The sequence below is a fragment of the Lactuca virosa genome, chromosome 5 (assembly GCF_052849685.1).
Source record: "Lactuca virosa cultivar CGN04683 chromosome 5, Lactuca_virosa_CGN04683_v6, whole genome shotgun sequence".
In the NCBI taxonomy this organism is placed as follows: Eukaryota; Viridiplantae; Streptophyta; class Magnoliopsida; order Asterales; family Asteraceae; genus Lactuca; species Lactuca virosa.
Window position 1 is genome coordinate 463436727 of NC_136430.1, and position 19544 is coordinate 463456270.

Sequence of the window (19544 nt, forward strand, 5' to 3'; positions counted from 1 at the left end):
AAAGACAAGTGGAAAAGAATTTTTCCGAGTTCTTGACAAACATCTTGTTCCAACCAAGATTATTCAAAAGTTCATCTCAAATGCTGCCAAGAGTGATTCTTCTGAATACATCAAGAAGAAATTTATTGAGCATCTCTAATGGTACATTGAGGCCCGAAGCTGGCTCCAGAGTGCTTACATGTTTATCTTTGATGAAGCCAAGTGACAAGTCAAAAGATTGGTAAGGTCAATTAGGGGAGATTGTTGGAACATAGAAAAGTGATCCTTATGCAATCTGAGATGAAGGTCAATTAGGGGAGATTGTTGGAACATGGAAAAGTGATCCTTACTTCAAACTCAATCTTCCGATATAAAGATTGAGTTTGAAGTAAATATGTTTCGAAGTGAAGACTTGTCTGAGATCTATGGTTGTTTAGAAACATTTTGTGTCTGTAATGCATTAATTGTTGCAAGTACTATTTTGTATTGTTCTTATTGTTTTCTAGTATAGTACAAGATACAAGATCAACAACAACGGCTGTGTCAGTTTGTTGATCTTCAGAAGTCTCTCAGTCCATGCGTACTTTATCTGATTTGTCTTTTAGTCACTCCTTGCCTATTTAAGGAGTTGTCATCTTTATATCAAGATAGAGAAGTGTGCACCTTTTTCACTCTAATCAAAAATCATTCAGTCATTCATTTTCTCTTACATTTTTCTTGTGCTTGAATTACTTTACATTGTTCATACTTATTATTATTCCATATTGAGCACTTTGTTGATTATCTCTATTTTGAGACAACACTGGTTTACCAGACTTGACTGGATCTTCATTACAAGCAGAAATTGATCTTAAATTAATTCAAGGTTTGAGCTGTCAAACCTTGTCCGAACAAATCCTTGTATTCACAGCGACCCTATATGATAATATTTTATTAGCAAACATCATTCTAAAATGATTCTTGAGCATATAGATTCAACAATTTGTTCCTCCCATTTTGGTCTAGAATTGGAATATCACTAAAAGTGATTAGACTTCAATTAAGTGTAAAGAAGATGTGGTAACTAGTAGATAACATGTACAGTAAAAGAATGGAAATGAAAAGTAACAGTGTAAGAACATGCATTGAATACATGTCATTTGCATGATTTTGATTGTAAAGTAAAGTTTGACATGAAAACTTTTGAATGTAAGGTAAATTTTAATGTGAAAACTCTGGAATGTAAAGTAAAGTGACATATGGAGTGGCTACATAAATCATATCCAAATTATAAGAAAACATACACCCACACACACTTATGAATTAGCTAGAACTTGGTAATGAAGTCGTAAATGTGGTTGTTGATCTCTTGTGGCTTCTCTTGATTGATGAAGTGACCAACTCCTTCCATGACCACCACTTGTTCCAGTCCCGTTACCCATTCCTTGAATCCACCGCCATGGATGTATTCTTTTATTCCTGGAAAGTTATACGTCATGTCTATGTCTCCTACTATGAATTTCACGGGGACTACAATTTTAGATCCCGTCCATGCTGCACATAGTTCCCAGTTTCTGCAATCAAAACAGTTAGAACCCAGTTAGATAGGTATCCCTAAAACGTCAAATTACACAATAAATAATAATTAATTAAGCAAGTTAGTTTGACTACATACAGATCAAAACAACGGTAGTAATTGAATGGTCCTGCAAATCCCGTGGCATGATATTTGGATGCAAAGTAGTCGAGGTCTTCTTCCGTGAACCAACAAGGTACCGTGGTTTGATGTGGTTTAAACAACTTTGCGTAGTCTTTAGGCATCATTGGTGGGCTTGGATTTCGTTTGAAATAAAATGACGCCAATAGTTTTTTGGTATCCACTTTTGCAAACTCTTCTTCCCATCCTATTTCCTGTAGTTGCCGAACGTACACTATTCTAGAACATTAGTATTTTCCAAAAAAAATTATTTGAAATACTGTTGTTCATGCATGCCTGTTCTTGTATTAGATATGAAGAAAATAAAGATATATATCAAAGTATTTTCTAAAATATCATGGAAGATAATAAAACTTTCATTTGTTAAATTTGGTATCACACGTATTTCAAGAAAAACCAAGTCTTAATTAATGACTAGTCATATATATGAATTATACATGCCATTTTTCGAAGAGTTGTGTATATGTTGTTCTCTCATTCCTACAAGAAATATAAAAATATTTTCAATAAAATTAAAATTTATCGATTGGGAACTTATTAGTTTTACTATATTACTAACTAGGTGTGAATCCCGTGTATTATACGGGTTTAGAAAAAAAGTTTAATATAAAATTATAAGAATTACATATTTTTTAAAATAATAAGTTTATATAAATACAAAGAATATAATAAATCAAGTAAGTAATTTAATATATAATGTAAGATATTTGAAAGACTGTAAAACATTTATTATGAAATTTAATAGAATGATCTACTTTACATATATAAATCTCACTAAAATATGGATTTTAAATTTAAGAAAATGAAAATTACAAGAAAATGACAAGTGGAAAAAAAATAATTCAAAAAATTTTAAAAAATGACATGTGGCAAAATCAATGAGAACATGACATTTGGCAAAATTGATTTTCATTTATTAGGTTAAATTTACCGTCATTATGGTTAGTGTATCCTACATTGATGCGACACGGTTTTATAAGTGACTATATATGTGAGAGTCTCCTTCTCTCCACAAGGGCTCTTTTGGAGAGTTAATATGGGGCTCCACATATATTTACATGGTATCAAAGTCAGCGTCCCGCACCGTCGTGACTCAGCACATCCTTGTCTATCCTCATCGAGCCTTCGACTATGAGGGGGAGCGTTATTGTATCCCATATCAGTGCAACACGGTCTTATAAGTGGCTATATATGTTGGAGTTCCCATTCTCTCCACATGACTCTTTTGGAGAGACAATCTTGGGCTCCACATATATTTACAATTATCATTAAGAGTTTGTAAATTAATATGAGAGATGTAGAAAATGCATGCCATTAATTATACAACCTTTTGTATATCAAAATTAAAGATCATTTGTACATACATTTTAAAATACTATAATTTTCATTTCTAAAGAAAAAATAATAATATGACACACTATAGATGACTGATCATACCACTTGATAAGGACTATATTTTTTGAATTTTCATTTCTAAAGAAAAAATAATAATATCACACACTATAGATGACTTATCACGCCTCCATTTATAAAGTGGTGGTCATGATAGTTGGTGGTCATGATAGTTAACCAAAACATAATTTTATTTCAGAATGTTAACTAAAGCCATTGGTTCGTTAATTTTATGAGCCTAAACCTAAAGCTAAACCCTACTGAAAAAATGTTTTTCTTTGAAATTCTTATCACGTTATCTGATGGATCATTTACTAATTAAGAAATGTGTGTGGAAACTAAAAGCTTCATATTAAAATTCTATATGAGGATAATCTTTGGATACAATATTTTAGAAGGTCAAAACAATAAATTCATATTTAAAGTTTAAACAAATATTTCCAAATATTAACAAAAATAAATAATATCACCTACGTGTAGTTGTGTAGTATGTAACTTAATAAAAATCGGTACACTTTTTGGTTTTTAGAATTCAGTTTTTGGCTGTTTTTTGATTTTAGATATTTTAAACACACCTCGTAAAGACACAATGCATCAGCTGATAGAAACTTAATCCAATTCCAAGAATAGCCATATATTATGTATTAGTGTACATATATCTAACTCATAAAGTTAGCCTAATGTTGTATTTCTTAACCTACTATGTGGCTCATACTTTGTACTTTCTTGTTAGGAAAACTACTTCACAAGAAATTATTTTAGTTTAATATGATATCATATTCTTAATCCTCTCTCTCTCTCTCTCTCTCTCTCTCTCTCTCTCTCTCTCTCTCTCTCCTACTAATAGCCGACACCCCACCTATACTTCCAATAAAAACATACAAATTACCAACATCAAAATTGTTGGATTAGGTGTGTAAGTTCATAACTATAATTGATATAAACTTGAATTGATAATATCACAGTCCTTTTGGGTTGCCCTCAAACCTAGCAACTGGACAAGATGATTTTTGGAGAGAGAGGTTGATTTATCATTTGATTAATAAACTGAAATAAATAATTTATTAATATATTATGAGAATAATATATTAATTAGAAATAGTAATATTTAATTAATAATTAATCAGAAATTAGTTGGAATTAACTTCGGGATTAATGAAATTAATTAAAAGTGCAGGGTCTAAAGTGCAATTGTTCAATAGTTGAACAAAAGGCTCCAGAACCTTCCTGGTATAGCCTTGGACGGTTTTGGAGGAGATATTCTAGGGTTTCTAGAATATCTCATGTGGATAATAGGAAGTAGATAATTACCAAATTTGAATTAATATTATTTAATTCAAATTAGGGTTATCTAGGCTTTCCTTGTACCACTATATAAGGACCCTTAGAGCCTCCAAATTTCGGACACCATATTGTTCCAAGGAATAGCCGAAATTTTGCTCTCCCTCTCCCCCTTCTCTCTCCATAATCTCCTTCTTGCTAGCTTGGGTGTGAACCATTAGAGGCATGACGCTTGTGGTGCTTGCTTCCAAAGCTTCAACAAGGCAAGGATCATTGTTATTTTCTATAATAACAATAAGGTATGTAATCCTAAACCCCTTTATGTGTTTTTCGAAAATTACCTAGGGTTTTTAGGGTTCTTATTTTGATGTTCATAATTATAGGTTCAATAGTGAAAACATAGATCTTGTTTTAGGTTGCATGCACATTTAAGAGTTTTAAGTTTGTTTTATTATGCCTAAAATCCATCAAAAGTATATGTCCCACTAACCCTAAAAATCAACAAATTAAGCTATGATGTATGGCGTGAACTGGTTGAGACCCATTGCATCTGTTACAACAATATCAATCATGTCGACGGATCTCCTCTCCAACCAAAACCAACGACACAAAATGACATAATTTTTTCTCTATTTTCAAGATGTGGATTTATGGAAATATCACTTATTCCCTTCTTACCATGATCCTCAAGAAGGGTACTAACTCCCCAATCTATGTGGAAAAGTATCGAAGACCTTTTTATGGAAATTAAAGATGGTTGGACAATGAATTCCACAAAATTGTTCTAGGTGATTGGTCAATCTCTCAATATTGCCAAAATATGAAGCTTCTTTCTAATTTCTTGGCTAATATTGACGCTCCCGTTCCGAAAAGGCTTGTTACGTACCTTATCAATAGATTTACTCCTTAATCTGATAACATCACTATTGTTATCTGACAATGTGTTTTTCTCTCCCGAGCTTCCTCAAAGCATGTTTAATACTCCCTCCATCCCAAAATTATTTATAGACAAAAAACACAAATATTCAGGAAACATTAATTATCATTAACTTTATTAAATTAAATGATAATTGTACCATTTTGTTGCATTTAATTCCATGATGGTTGCATTTAATTCAATGATAGTTTAACTAATAAGGGAATGTATTTTGATAAAAAGTAATATTTATTTTTAGAAGTAGACTATTATTTTGGGACAAACCAAAAAGGAAACATAGACTATTAATTTGGGACGAAGAGAGTACTTCTTTTAGAGAAACAATGTCTCTCTAAAACGTGCCCCACACAAGTGATCCACTCTAAACACTGTACATTCTCCAACAATTTTGCACGCCAATTCGAGTCCCAACCTATATCATTTCTGTTAAAACTCTGGGAACCCTCGCTGCCAAAATAGCAAGCCGTCTCAACATCCGGGGCATAAAATCTTACAATCGTCGCCCCTCAGTCACGTCTTACGATTAGTAGTAGCAACTTCCACTGCCTTGGCAAGCATATTGGTCTTTATTGTAATAAAAGCACTAGTAATATGTCATGGCATGCTGCCAACTTAGCAAGCATATTCGTCTTTTTTTTTTCTAGTTCAATTTCTAAGGTTTCAAACTTGTTTAATATTGTTAACTTAAATTTATAGACATCCCTGTTACCTAGTTTCAGTGGATAAACTACTAAGTATAGTTTTTGGATCATTTTTCCATTTTCTCTAGATTTACCCATTAAGACGTAAAAATGATGTATTTGCCAAAATTTTATATTTTCACGCTTATGTAAAAACACAGTTCATTTGTGAAATAAAGTTGTTCCAATGCATGGGTGAATTCGATAACCACAAATTCCACTCATAGACCAAAAGTGGAATAATTTTTTATTTTATTTATTTATTTATTTATTTTATTATTATTATTTTTTTATAGTGTCCTTGCACAACCCAACAAAACAGAATGTCTGAATGTATGACCCGAACCCTAAATAACATCACTCATACTCTCATATTCCATGTTCATCTTCCACCAACATAGTGGGTAGATGCCTTACATATGACAACCTACCTCTTATACATTACCCTATCTGTAACTGCCCACAATTAAATCTTGTTCATCCAACTCTTCAACAAACCCCTACCCTTTTCCCACTTTAGAGTTTTTGGGTGCTTATGGTACCCTCATATCACACATAAAAAAAACTCTCCTTACTCTCAACACTGTGTGTTTTCCTTGGTTACTCGAATTGTCATCGAGGTTTTAGATGTCACGACCTATCCACTCATCATCTCATGCCATGTCGTTTTCGATGAAACCCCCTTTCCTTTCCGCTCCATGTCACCTTTGAGTTCTCCCTCTTTTGACGACTCCACATACTTGTCTCCCATATCCTATCAATTCCTCTACTCAATGTCGCCCATGACGTCCAATGACGTTATCACACCACCACCATCCGCCACTACCTATGACCCAACAAACATCGAGACTAAACCTTATCCCCACTTGGACCAATGCCGAACCAACCATCCACACTACCCCTCTCGGCACTTAACCCCCACCCCATGCCATCTAATGGCCACCTGTGCCCTTTGAAAGAATAAATCATTTACCAGCTAGTGTTTGTTTTAAATATGTAGATTTTTATTTTCTCTGTGTATTTAAAAGCTTTGATACCAGATGTATATGTTTAAAAATTTATGTGTCCATAATAATAATAATAATAATAACAATAATAATAATAATAATAATTTAACAAAAAGAATTCATCTAACATTTATTATTTAAAAGAAAAAAATGAAAATGAAAACGAGGGTAGTAATCATGAATCACCTGGAACCTGCAGATGTAGAAATCGTCGCCAAAAGTCTGTCGCATGAACTGGACAGGTTTCACCAAGGGATTCCTAGGATTATAAACGACGCTCATGTTAACCAAAGCCTTGATACGGTCTGGCCGGAAAAGACACAGGTACCATGAGATTATAGCACCCCAATCGTGACCCACCAGGAAAACCTTGTCCAGCCCCAACGAGTCAAGCAAGCACACCAGGTCTCCGACGATGTGGAAGGCCGTGTAGCTGGTGGAGGAAGGCGGTGCTTCCGAATCTCCAAAGCCACGAAGGTCAGGTGCGATGGCACGGTAGCCTTTGGAGGATATATACAGCATCTGGTGACGCCATGTGTACCAGAGCTCCGGGAAGCCATGGACGAAAAGCACGGCAGGGCCTTCTCCGATCTCAGCCACGTGCATAGTGATGCCATTTACTTTGATTGACTTATGTTGTATATTCTCCATGTCTGTTTTTGTTTTTGTGTGTAGGTTGTAGTTAGTTGATTATTCGTTTTTTATAAGGTTAGCTTTGCAGTTGGGTAGTCCATCGGCCTTCGACAGAGGAGTGTGCGTGGGGGCGGTGGGGCTACGCCGAAAAAAAAAGGCAGCAATAACAATGTTATTAAAGATCGATAATGCTCGTGAATGTAAAAGTGGGAGAACCGTTATGAGTAGATATGTTGATTGAGGGTGCAAACTATTAAATTTTAAAAAAATCAAATGTCTGTTGTCCAAGTAACTAGGGAGGAGAATTTGACCCGAAAACCTGAACCGAACCGAACCGAATTAGGCCCGAATAAGCATTATGCTTATTCGGTTCTTAGGTTATTTGGTTTGGGTTACCCAAATAAGAGCTTATTCAGTTCTAAATACCGGACCCGAATAAGCATTCCTCCTCCTTTTTCTCTGATCGACAGAAATCAAAATTACGATTCACATTTCTATCCTCGTCATTCATAACAAAAAAAACCCTATGTTCGTTCTCGTCGTTTCAAAATCGACCAATCTTCTCATCTATTTCAAAACTCGAAATCACTTTTGTCGATCATTCCGCTTGTTTCAAACTTTCAGAAATCAACTCTTTCTATTGTCTCTAAGGATTTAAGAATTCCTACTTTGTCTAGTCATGGAAAAATAGACTCCAATTCAAGAAACTCAAGTAAGAAATTAATTTTCATTATGTTAATTTACTATGTAAATGTTATTCTTTCAATGTGTTATTGTGTTATGTTAGTCTTTGAATGTTTTATGTTGATGTATAGAAATACATTGTTATTCTATTATTCGGGTTATAGAATTCTAATACGGTTTTTCAGTTATATTAGGTCCTTAATCATCTTGTATATGTTATTCGGGTAATAACCGAACCGAACCGATTAATACCCGAACTGAACCGAACCCGTATTGGTTATTCGGTTCGGTTTTCGGTTCATGCAATTACCTTATTTGGTTTTCGGGTTATTCGGGTTTGGGTCGGTTCGATCCGGTTCCGACCCGAATAATATCCGTACCAGTAACCAAGGGCCTTTTGTTACTAGTTCGTTCAAATAGACGCCGACCTAAAAAACTCATAAAGTAAGGTTGGCAAAAAAATAAAAAACATAAAGCTATTTTATATTAACGAATGATAAAAGAAAATGATATCGGGGAAAAATACAAAAATAGACACTTTTCATCATTTTATTAAAGTATCAAAATGACCATAAATTTCAAAGCGAAACATGAATTTTTAAATGTAATATTTGTGGTTATTTAAAATATTTGTTAGGAATTCCACGTCTTAGAGGGATTGTAATGAACGTGGGGTTTTTTAGGTTGCATCTACCCCCAAATGTAAATGAAATGTTGATGTAAATGATGTTTTTGTTGGATATAGTGTCTAAGTCCATAACTATATTTGATATGTACTTGACCGGAGCGGGCATGGTCCATTTGGGTTGCATGACATTGCAATGCTTGGATAGACCAAAATGAGATAAATGACACTTAAGGTTATTAATATATTATAAGTTCTAATATATTAATAATATTATTTAATTAGTATTGATCAAATAATTAATTTGAAATTAATTAAGTGATCAAAAAGAGACTAATTAAATATATGGGGTTAATTGTGTAAATCATCTATTCTTGTATAGTGGGCTAATGATCCATGGTTTGTATGGATTGGGTTAAAACCCATAAGGTGCCCCATGGATGGTCTATGGAGGTTACAAACCCATGGATCATGGAATATGGAAAGCCATGACAATTAGGGTTTACATGGTGTAATCCTACTTGTGCCACAACTATATAAAGGCCCCTACTCTAGCAAAATCGGCACTACTTGTACAAGATAGAGGGCTAGCCGATTTTAAGGTGTTAGTGAACTTCTCTCAAGGTTATTCCAAGTATTGTGGTGTTGTGTGAGACATTTGAGGCATCACAGTTGAGGTGCTAGGCTCACAAGGTTTTCAAGGAATCCAAACAACATAATGTATGTTCTACAACTAGTATTTATGTTTAAAAGTTCCCCATATTATGTTAGATAGGTTATGAACCTTGAAAATCAAATTTGCATGTATCATAGTAAAACATAGATCCAAGGTTTCTAGGGTTGCATGTACACCATAGGAGTGTTAGAATGCTCAAAACCTATCAGTGGTATCAGAGCCTAGGCTTGTTTTCTTGATATTTGATGCTACATGTTTGTTTCAAAAGTTGAAATTCTACGTTTTTTTGCATCTGACTGCTCACCACGACGTGGCAGTCTTTACCACGACGTGGTGACGCCCCTGTATGCAGAATTTTGGGGTTTTTCTTGGTATTGGATGAGGATCATTACCCTAAACTGTGTTTTTGAACCTTAAAACCTGTTTTTGATGTGGTAATGATTATCCTAATCCATTTACAATGGCAAATATCAAAATTCCATGTTTTATATGTGTTAATATGATTCTTGAAATTTTGATATGAATGTTCATGTTCTTATGAGTTTTAGAAGATCATAGGAATTATATGTAACTTGCTTGTAGATATGATTCTTGATCTTAATGCCTAATGATGGAGTCCATAACTTGTCCTCAAGTTATGGATAACCAAAAGTCACTTCTTTAAAAGTGTCATTAAAGAATAAGATGTTACATAAAATGAAGAGTCTTCATTTTTATGGACCATTAAACTCATAAGTTATGAAATGAAAAGTCTTGAATAGTTTCAATATTTGCCCTCAAGTTTTGAAATTTGTAAAGTCTTACACCCTAATACTTTAATTTCAAATTGAACCTTAGAGTTTTAAAAAGTTTAAAATTCAACCCTTATACTATTATTATATTAAAAGTTTAAATATATAGATATGTATAAGAATAAGTCAGTCTTACCGTTAGTAGGCCTCATTCACGAAGTCGGTCTATAAGGGGAGTATAAGGTTGTTGCCTATAAAATGACAGCTTAATGGGTGTCCACTCTCACCCACCGCTTCCTTGACTGGTGGAGGGTCGTTAGCCGAACGGGTAGGATAAGACTTTAATCCTCATTAAAAGTATAATGAAATTATAAAGTAACTAAACCTTTATTAATTCTCAATCTTAGTTACTTTAGGAAAATGTGAAATAGGTGCTAACCCATGAAATTACACTTTATACCTTACCAAGTCATTAGTGGAGCGCGTGTGGTTAACCGGCACACTAACAAGGACTAGTAAGAGTGGCAAATGGTAACTTGACTTTATCATAGATCGGTGGAGCGCGTGTGGTTAACCGGCACATCGATTAGGTGATAAAGTTGAGGGTACCAAGTCAATTTGCATGGTTATTTACACCTTGTTTGTGATCCTCGGCATCCCAGTCACAAACTTGAGAGGACACAATCGAGATTTAAACATGCCATTGAAAGTTCAATGTATCTCAAAAGATCTAGGAATTTAAAATTCAATAAAACTTAATAATCTATTTCGGTTTTGTGGTGGAAATTGGTAAATCGTCATTTACCTACCTTCAAATATTTTATAGCTTGGATTACGGCATCCCTCTTCCAACTATAAATAGTTTGTTGGATCCTAGCCTTAATATTTCATTTTGGGTGACTTATTAAGGACTCTTTTATCTAATAAAACTTGTCTTTCTTTCTTTCAGATGTCTTCCAACACTGCTACTGGCTCAAACCCTACAGGCTCCTTTTCCCTAATGAACTTGTGTGGGAAAGTCACTTTTGATGGTTCAAATTTCAATGAATGGATTAGGAACATCTGAATGATTACTCGCTATGAGGGCAAAGAGTATGTCCTCGATAAGGAGCTAAAGGTTATCGATGAGTCAACTGCTACTCCTGAGGAGATTGTTGAGTACACTACCCATGAGAAAGATGCCACTAAGGTGTCTTGCATCATGTTGGCCACAATGACAGCAGAACTCCAAAAATCCTATGAAGATTTCTACCCTTTTGAAATGCACCAGGATCTGATGGATAGGTACCATCAGAGTGCTCGTCAGGAGAGGTATGAAATCATTTCCTCCATGATAACAGCTAGGATGAAGGAGGGAGAATCCCTCACCGGTCACTTGCAGAAAATGCAAAAGTTCGTGGACCGATTACTAAAGCTTAATGTGGACTTCCCTGAGGACATGGCCATCGACATCATTCTCCATTCCTTACCTCCAAGTTATGATCAGTTTCGTATGACTTATCATATGAACAAGGAGGAAGTCACACTGAGTAAGCTTCAAGGACTTTGAAGGACCGCTGAAAGTGGTCTTAAAAGTACATCAGCTGTTACTCCTACTCCTACTACTGCCCCTGTTCTGGCAATTGGGCAAGGAAAGGGAAGAAGAGGAAGACCCCTTCTAAGGGTACCAAGGGAAAGTCTCTTGATGGATCTTCTTCAAGTGGAACCAAGAAAGGTTCCATTCCTCCTTCTTCAAACCCTAAAGAAGCACAGTGCTTCTACTGCCAGGAAAAGGGGCACTGGAAGCGAAGCTGCCCCAAATACTTGCAGGATGTAAAGGATGGGAAAGTTAAACCCACCCATGCAGGTATTTACACTATGTTGTCTAATAACTCATTGAAAACTAACTCTTGGGGTGCTTGATACAGGTTGTGATATTCACATTTGTACTGATTTGCAGGGCCTAAGAAGAAGTGAGAAAGTGGAGCACAGGAATATAAACTTAATCATGGGGAATAGGAAAGCATCACCTGTTACCAAGATAGGAGTTTATTCTTTATTGCTGAATAATGGGTTAATGTTAGATTTGAATAAATGTTGTTACTCGTCTGAAATGGCGAGAAATATTATTTCCTTTCATGGCTTGTACAAACAAAGGTTTACTTTTTCATTTGATAATGATAATGGTGCTATTAATGGTTATTACAATGATGTATTTTACTTTAAAGCATTACCTTGTGATGGTGTATATGAAGTTGTGAATGTTGTAGATAATCTAGGAAATAATGTATTGTGTATTGATTCTTCAAATAATTTGGATAGTGCCTCCTTGTAGAATTGTCGTCTTGGACATGTTAACAAGAAGCGCATAGGCCAACTCCAAAAGGCTGGAGTTTTGGAATCATTTGACCTAAAGTCGGATGATAGTTGCGAGTCTTGTTTACTAGGAAAAATGACAAAGTCACCCTTCACTGGTACTTGTGAGAGGGGTGAGGGTTTGTTGGACCTCATACACACTGATGTGTTTGGACCCTTCAAAACCGCCACAAGAGATGCTAATCGCTATTATGTGACTTTTGCTGATGATTATAGTAGATATGGATATATCTACTTAATCAAGCATAAGTCAGAAACCTTTGAAAAGTTCAAAGAGTTTAAGCAGGAAGTGGAGAATCAACTGAGCAGGAACATCAAGATGCTCCAATCAGATCGGGGAGGAGAGTATCTGGGTATCGAGTCCCCTGACTATCTTAAGGAATGTGGGATTGTCTCACAATTGACACCTCCTAGGACACCACAGCTGAATGGTGTGGCTGAGAGGCGTAATCGAACCTTGTTGGATATGGTTCGTTCCATGATGATTCGAGCTTCGTTACCAATCTCATTCTGGGGGTATGCCTTAGAGACTGCCGCCCATATCCTGAATCTAGTCCGTACTAAAAAGGTTACCAAAACACCTCATGAGATGTGGACTGGAAAAGTTCCCAATATAGATCACATCAAGATTTGGGGTTGCGAGGCTTTCGTGAGGCGCGAGACTCACGATAAGCTCGAACCTCGAAGTGAGAGGTGTATTTTCATCGGCTACCCACAGAGATCCTTCGGTTACCTCTTCTACAGACCCAGTGATAATGTGGTCTTTGTAGCAAGAAGAGGAGTCTTTCGTGAGAGAGAGTTCATAAGCCAAGGAAACAGTGCGAGGCAAATTAATCTTGAAGAAATTCAAGAGTCAAGTGGTGAAGGAACCTCAAACTCGAGAAATCAACCTGAGGAGGAAACTCCTGTTGATCCTACTAACGAGTCCATACCTCTGAGGCGTTCCACGAGAGTTAGGAATGCACCTGAGCATTACTATGGTTTCCATATTACTGCGGAAGGTGAGACGCTTATCAGTGATAGTACACTGGTAAGTCTGGATGAACCTAACAGCTACACGGAAGCCATGGTAGGCCCTGAGGCTGCTAAATGGAAAGAGGCTATGGACAGCGAGATACAGTCCATGTATGACAATTAAGTTTGGAACTTGGTTGACAATGTACCAGGTCGTAAGACAGTTGGATGCAAATGGATCTTCAAGAAGAAGACCAACATGGATGGGAAGGTGCACACTTACAAAGCACGACTGGTGGCGAAGGGCTTTACTCAAACTCCGGGAGTTGACTATGATGATACCTTCTCACCAGTAGCGAAGATTAAGTCTATTAGGGTTCTGCTAGCCATAGCTGCATTTCATGATTATGAAATATGGCAAATGGATGTCAAAACCGCTTTCCTTAATGGAAAATTGGCTGAGGATGTTTACATGAATCAGCCAGAGGGTTTTGTCAGTGCAGAGTACCCTAATAGAGTGTGTAAGCTTGAGAAATCCATCTATGGATTAAAGCAAGCACCTCGCAGATGGAATCTTTGCTTCGATGAGAAAGTCAAAGAGTTTGGCTTTTCGAGGAGCAAGGATGAGTCATGTGTATATGTTAGGGCTAGTGGGAGTATAGTTAGCTTTTTAGTGTTGTATGTGGATGACATACTACTCATAGGAAATGACATCCCAACCTTGCAGGAGGTTAAGTCCTGGCTTGGGAAGTGTTTCGCTATGAAGGACCTTGGGGAAGCTACCTATATCCTAGGGATAAGGATTTTGAGAGACAGGAGTAAGAGACTAATTGGACTTAGTCAGAGTACCTACTTGGATAAGGTGCTGAACAGGTTCAGCATGCAGAATTCCAAGAAAGGGGAATTACCGATCTAGAGTAACGCCAAACTGAGTAAGACTCAGAGTCCGAGTACAGAGGCTGAGATAGCTGATATGAGTCATGTACCATATGCTTCCAATGTGGGTTCGATCATGTATGCTATGACTTATACTCGCCCTGATGTGGCCTTTTCCTTGAGCATGGTCAGTAGATATCAATGGAACCCTGGTAAGGCTCACTGGACTGCGGTAAAGAACATTCTCAAGTATCTGCGAAGGACTGAGGACTGGGTCCTTACCCTTGGTGGGAGTGATGACTTGAGAGTGGTTGGGTATAGTGATGCTAGTTTTTAGACTGATAAGGATAAACCTGAAACCAAAACTGTAAACCGTAAGCACGAAGCTTAGTTAGTTCCCCAAATACCACATACCATACATATCAACTGGGCCATACATGCCATACATACTGTGAGCCATACATATCAATCATATATCAAATGAGGTGCTATGTGCCGCACATAGTCTTGCTGTTATGCCACGGGCCGTCACTTGGTCTTTCTTGCCAAGCTGGGGGCCACCCCTGGATCTTACAGACAAGTTCCAAGAGCCGCCTCCTGGTCTTCCATGCAAGTATCACAAAGACAACTAGCATACATACTACTCTACTTAGCTAATGAGCATACAGTGTGCCAGGAGCCACCTCCTGGTCTTACATGCATATTTCCTAGGGCTAATCCCCAGGTTTTCCTATCATACATAATAACATACTGTGTGCCAAGAGCCACCCCCTGGTCTTTCATACATAGTGCCTAGGGCTAACCCCCCTGGGTATTCCTACCATACATAAACTAAATGGGTCGGCATTGTGGCGGTAGACCCATACAAACAGTGAGGAGACTCACCTCACAAGCTGACTGCTGAATCTCGTGAATAAACCCCTTGCTGCTAGCTGGAAGATCCCCGAACTGCTGATCTCTCAACTCCCCGAGCTACCGATCATCCTACAACTAGATAAGTCCGGGATTCTTATAATCTTGACCATAAGTCCTCACTGGGGTATAAGATCACTCCACCCCTTACATACTCTTGTCCAAAAGTATTCAAAAGTCGAACTAGGTTAACCTTGGTCAAGGTCAAAGTCAACGGTCAAAGTCAACGCTCCGAGTTGACTCAACTCGTCGAGTCACCCCCTGACTCGCCGAGTTCCCATGCTACTTGTAGTCGCGAAACCACGAACCAACTCGTTGAGTCCCTTCACAGACTCGTCGAGTTCCTTCTGTACATAATCGGGACAACTCACTTCGACTCGTCGAGTCCCTCCCTGGACTCGCCGAGTCCCTCAGTCTGTTTGGGCCATCTTAACAGATTAAGCTCCTACACTTCAGATCAAAACCCCAAACTTCGTCTATATACTGGAAATGACCTCTTAAGGGTAAAGTTTCCAACTTTACCCACTCCTAATCCTTCTTAATGAATTTAGCTCAAAACCATTGCTCCTTAAGACATAAATCTTTGTCCAAAATCCTTATTACTCCAATACAAAGCAGGAGAACCAAGATCTAGGCCCTAGATACCCAATAAACACGTAAAGCCTCAAACTTTACTTACATGCATGGCCCTTTGGGGCTAAAAAGGCCATAACATCATCCTTAGGGTTTGCATGGGGCTCTAATGGCATAAAGTTTTCACCTTTATGCCTTCCCAACCCTCAAAGACTTCAGATGTGAAAGTATAATCAACTTGGGACATCCATGACCCATAAATCATGCTCCTTGGTCAAAAACCCCATAAAGTGACAAAGAAGAGATCTAAGTGCATAATGATCAAGGTTGGAACTTGCTTGCCAGAAAATGATGAGGAGTGCAAGAGGTTTCTGGATCTACTAGTCTCTTCTTGTATCCTCAAAGCTTGTCCTTATTCTTCAAGCATCAAAGCACTCAAGAACACTCATAAATGGCTCACAAGCTCATGGGAGGCACTAGGGTTTCGTGAGTTAGGGTTTGGGTAAGGTAGACTGGAAATGGGGCTGATGGGAGCAGAATAAGATTTTTAAATAAGGGACAAAATCCCGAATTTAGGGTTTCCCAATCTCAGACCAACTCGCTGAGTCGATCCTCCGACTCGTCGAGTAGGTCACTTAACCCGCGACCCCAAAACCCACTCCTACTCGTCGAGTCATTCCATCGACTCGACGAGTTGCCTTCTTTTCTTGAGGTTTTTCTTTCCATTCTTGGTCTTCTCGATTCTGTGTGTTACAACTCTCCCCCACTTAAACTAGACTTCGTCCTCGAAGTCCGCTACGGCCAACTACCCCACAACCTCTCACGACATTCCTATACGATGCATACTTCGCCTGCTCGGTCCAATCCTCGAAGGACCGATTTTATTGGCCTTCCGCCCTGCCCTCCTGAGCGAAATGCTAATCCTCGAAGGTATCATCCTAAGAACAGTCCAATCACTATAACCTTGAGTACATCGCTCTTACTCAATCAACAATCCTTCTGGTACTCCCCGAGTACTGACGCTGGATATCCAAGGGGGTTCACCCCTTCACCCTGTGCAGTTGATGGCCTTGCCAAGGCAACTTTCCATAAGTAACAGACCCTTCGTTGTAACTAAATCTCTAGCCACTCCCAGTGCTGGTCCCTTTGTTGTTACCCACTGAATGCTTCCACTTACTATGTCCAGATGTTGAATGCTCAACTCAACGTGTAAACCAGATAATCCTTCGAGTAAAAGATTCGTCCCTGCAACGGTTAGACTCAAACAAGAGCTGCGCAACAGTGTCAAACCCCTTACTCTGAGAATATGTAATCCTGCTGTGAACGACTTTGCATCTCCCGATCAACTAGCTGTTCTACTCCGGAGTTCTTTTATCACTACATGTCCGAAGATACTGTTATCTCTTATCTGCTTTCCAGATGGACTGAGACCACCCTGGTCCCCACCGATCAGTTATTATTTGGAATACCGGACTCTCACCGGTTACTGAACTAAAGAATACTTTCTCAGTTGCTTCCAGCGACTTCCGAAGAAACTTCGGTCTATTGAAAACTACTCTATCCACTTTGCCACTCATGGCTCCATTATTCCTGTTGATCCTCCCGATCACACCGTCCAACTACCCGTTGCCACCTAGCCTACTACAAAAGATGAATGCTACCAGAACTGTTGTAGCCTCACATCACTCCTGGTCTCCAACGATCTATCGCTTTCCAAATCCAATCATACTGTGGCCTACTCACATCCGTGTGGGTTGTCCTGCCCTGGTCTAAACCATCTGAAGAAATCCACAAGTGGATCACTCATCAAATACATTCTCACTGCCGAATAGGGACCGTCGAATGCTACGGGCCACCCCGCAGTATCATGCTCCCCTATTAACTGTCCACTAATGAATGCTACGGGCCACCCCGCAGTGTTACTATACTAATATACGAATACTAACTAACGAGTGCTACGGGCCACCCCGCAGTCTTACTATGCCAATATATGAATACTAACTAACGAGTGCTACAGTGTGACATCCCCAAAATCACGGCCAGAGAAGACTAGTTTAATTTATGCTTTTAAATAAAATCAGAGTAATCCTTTGATTAAAAGAGTTGTGGAATTTGTTCCCAAAACAAAATATGATAAGAATTTCTCAAAGCATTTCATTAAAGAAATGTATTTTCATTATATAACAAAACCTCGGGATGTCATGTTCCGATACAGACCAAAAGCATAAATAATACAAAATAGACCTTACAACAGTTACATATAACTACGGGTCTATAATCCAAAAATATCTTGACAGTGTCATCCAACTTATGCTCTCGTGCCACTACCTATAATACAAAGAAAAACTGAGTGGGTCAGGCTTGGGAGCCTGGTGAGCATATGGGGTTTTCAACCCACAATAAATAATTATATTTAGTTCATCAACCAACAATAACCCGATTACCCATTCCCGTTATCCTCACTTTATGTCCCTAAAACAACAACTATTACAAGGGACCTAATCTAAGATTTTCATCGGGACGGACATTACTGCAAAGAGGTTTCCTTAACAATAGATGTCCTAAAGGCAACCATGAGGGGGATAGAGTACACCGGTGAACACATCGTTTACAACACCTACAGGTTATGAGCCTGCTAGCGTTCCACTGGACTATCTAGAAAGAGTTCGTGGTCGTCATCCATACTCCGCTAGATGACTAGATCAACAACAACATCGAGGCCTCTCATCATTTTATTTCATCAAACACCAACTGTCTACCCATGTTCTACCCAACATATTAGTAGATAAAATATATACATTTATATACAGCTTAAAACCTGTACAAAACATCCATTCAACAACTAGTTCAAATAAAGAAATAATATATAAACACATAGCCCGTATTTTATAAAGAATACTTCATATCTATGTGTTAGAAGAAAACGAAAATACACTCACTTGATAAGAAAATGATCGGACAACACCTCGCCTCTTAAAATAATCTTTTCCGATAAAACCGGGATGCTTTTTTTGAAAACCGGGCTTCTCGCGGGTAGAGTTTCGGCTCGGAAACTTTACTTCTCAGGATCTTCGGGGCTTCGGGACTTGCTTCGGGTCTCAGGAATGATACCAGGGCTTCGAGGTATAAGTTGCACGCAAAACGAGGCAATAACGAGAGAGAGAAGAATTGAGCAACAAAACTCGGCAACCCTTGAGTTCTATTTATAGGGGCTGAAACCCTGATTTACGCTGGGCGTAAATCCTGATTATGATGGGCGTAATGCCTCTACAAGCAGTACGCTGGGCGTACGCAGATCTACGCTGGGCGTAGTTCGGATAAGCTTTGGTATGCGTGCCTCGAATTTCAAAAATTCATAACTTTCGCATACAAGCTCCGTTTTCGATGTTCTTTATATCCACACATAGGTGAGACTATTCTCTACAACTTTCATTTAGACTCTGTCGGCTAATTTTGATTTCATTTTTATTGTATTATTTTTAGTAGGCCGGGACAGGAAAACTCCGTTATAAAATCATAACTTCTTCATCCGACGTCCGTTTTCGTCTGTCTT

At 38.0% G+C, this 19544-nt stretch overlaps 1 protein-coding gene across 1 annotated transcript; it reads right to left on the reverse strand.

Annotated features, from left to right (window-relative positions):
• Positions 1–1145: 1145 nt before the first annotated feature.
• LOC145114641 (epoxide hydrolase 1-like) lies at positions 1146–7751 on the reverse strand. Its single transcript, XM_079050697.1, has 3 exons — positions 7159–7751; positions 1634–1869; positions 1146–1532 (listed from the first exon to the last, which is right to left on the reverse strand). Exons 1-3 carry the CDS (start codon positions 7621–7623, stop codon positions 1286–1288), a joined length of 948 nt encoding a protein of 315 aa, XP_078906823.1. The 5' UTR covers positions 7624–7751; the 3' UTR covers positions 1146–1285.
• Between the last annotated feature and the right edge of the window lie 11793 nt (positions 7752–19544).

Coding starts and splice junctions, on each gene's coding strand:
- LOC145114641 (XM_079050697.1), bottom strand. CDS start 7,623: ATGGAGAATATACAACATAAGTCAATCAAAGTAAATGGCATCACTATG. Junction 1,870..7,158: donor TCTACATCTGCAGGTTCCAG/GTGATTCATGAT, acceptor CGGCAACTACAG/GAAATAGGATGGGAAGAAGA. Junction 1,533..1,633: donor TACTACCGTTGTTTTGATCT/GTATGTAGTCAA, acceptor TTTTGATTGCAG/AAACTGGGAACTATGTGCAG.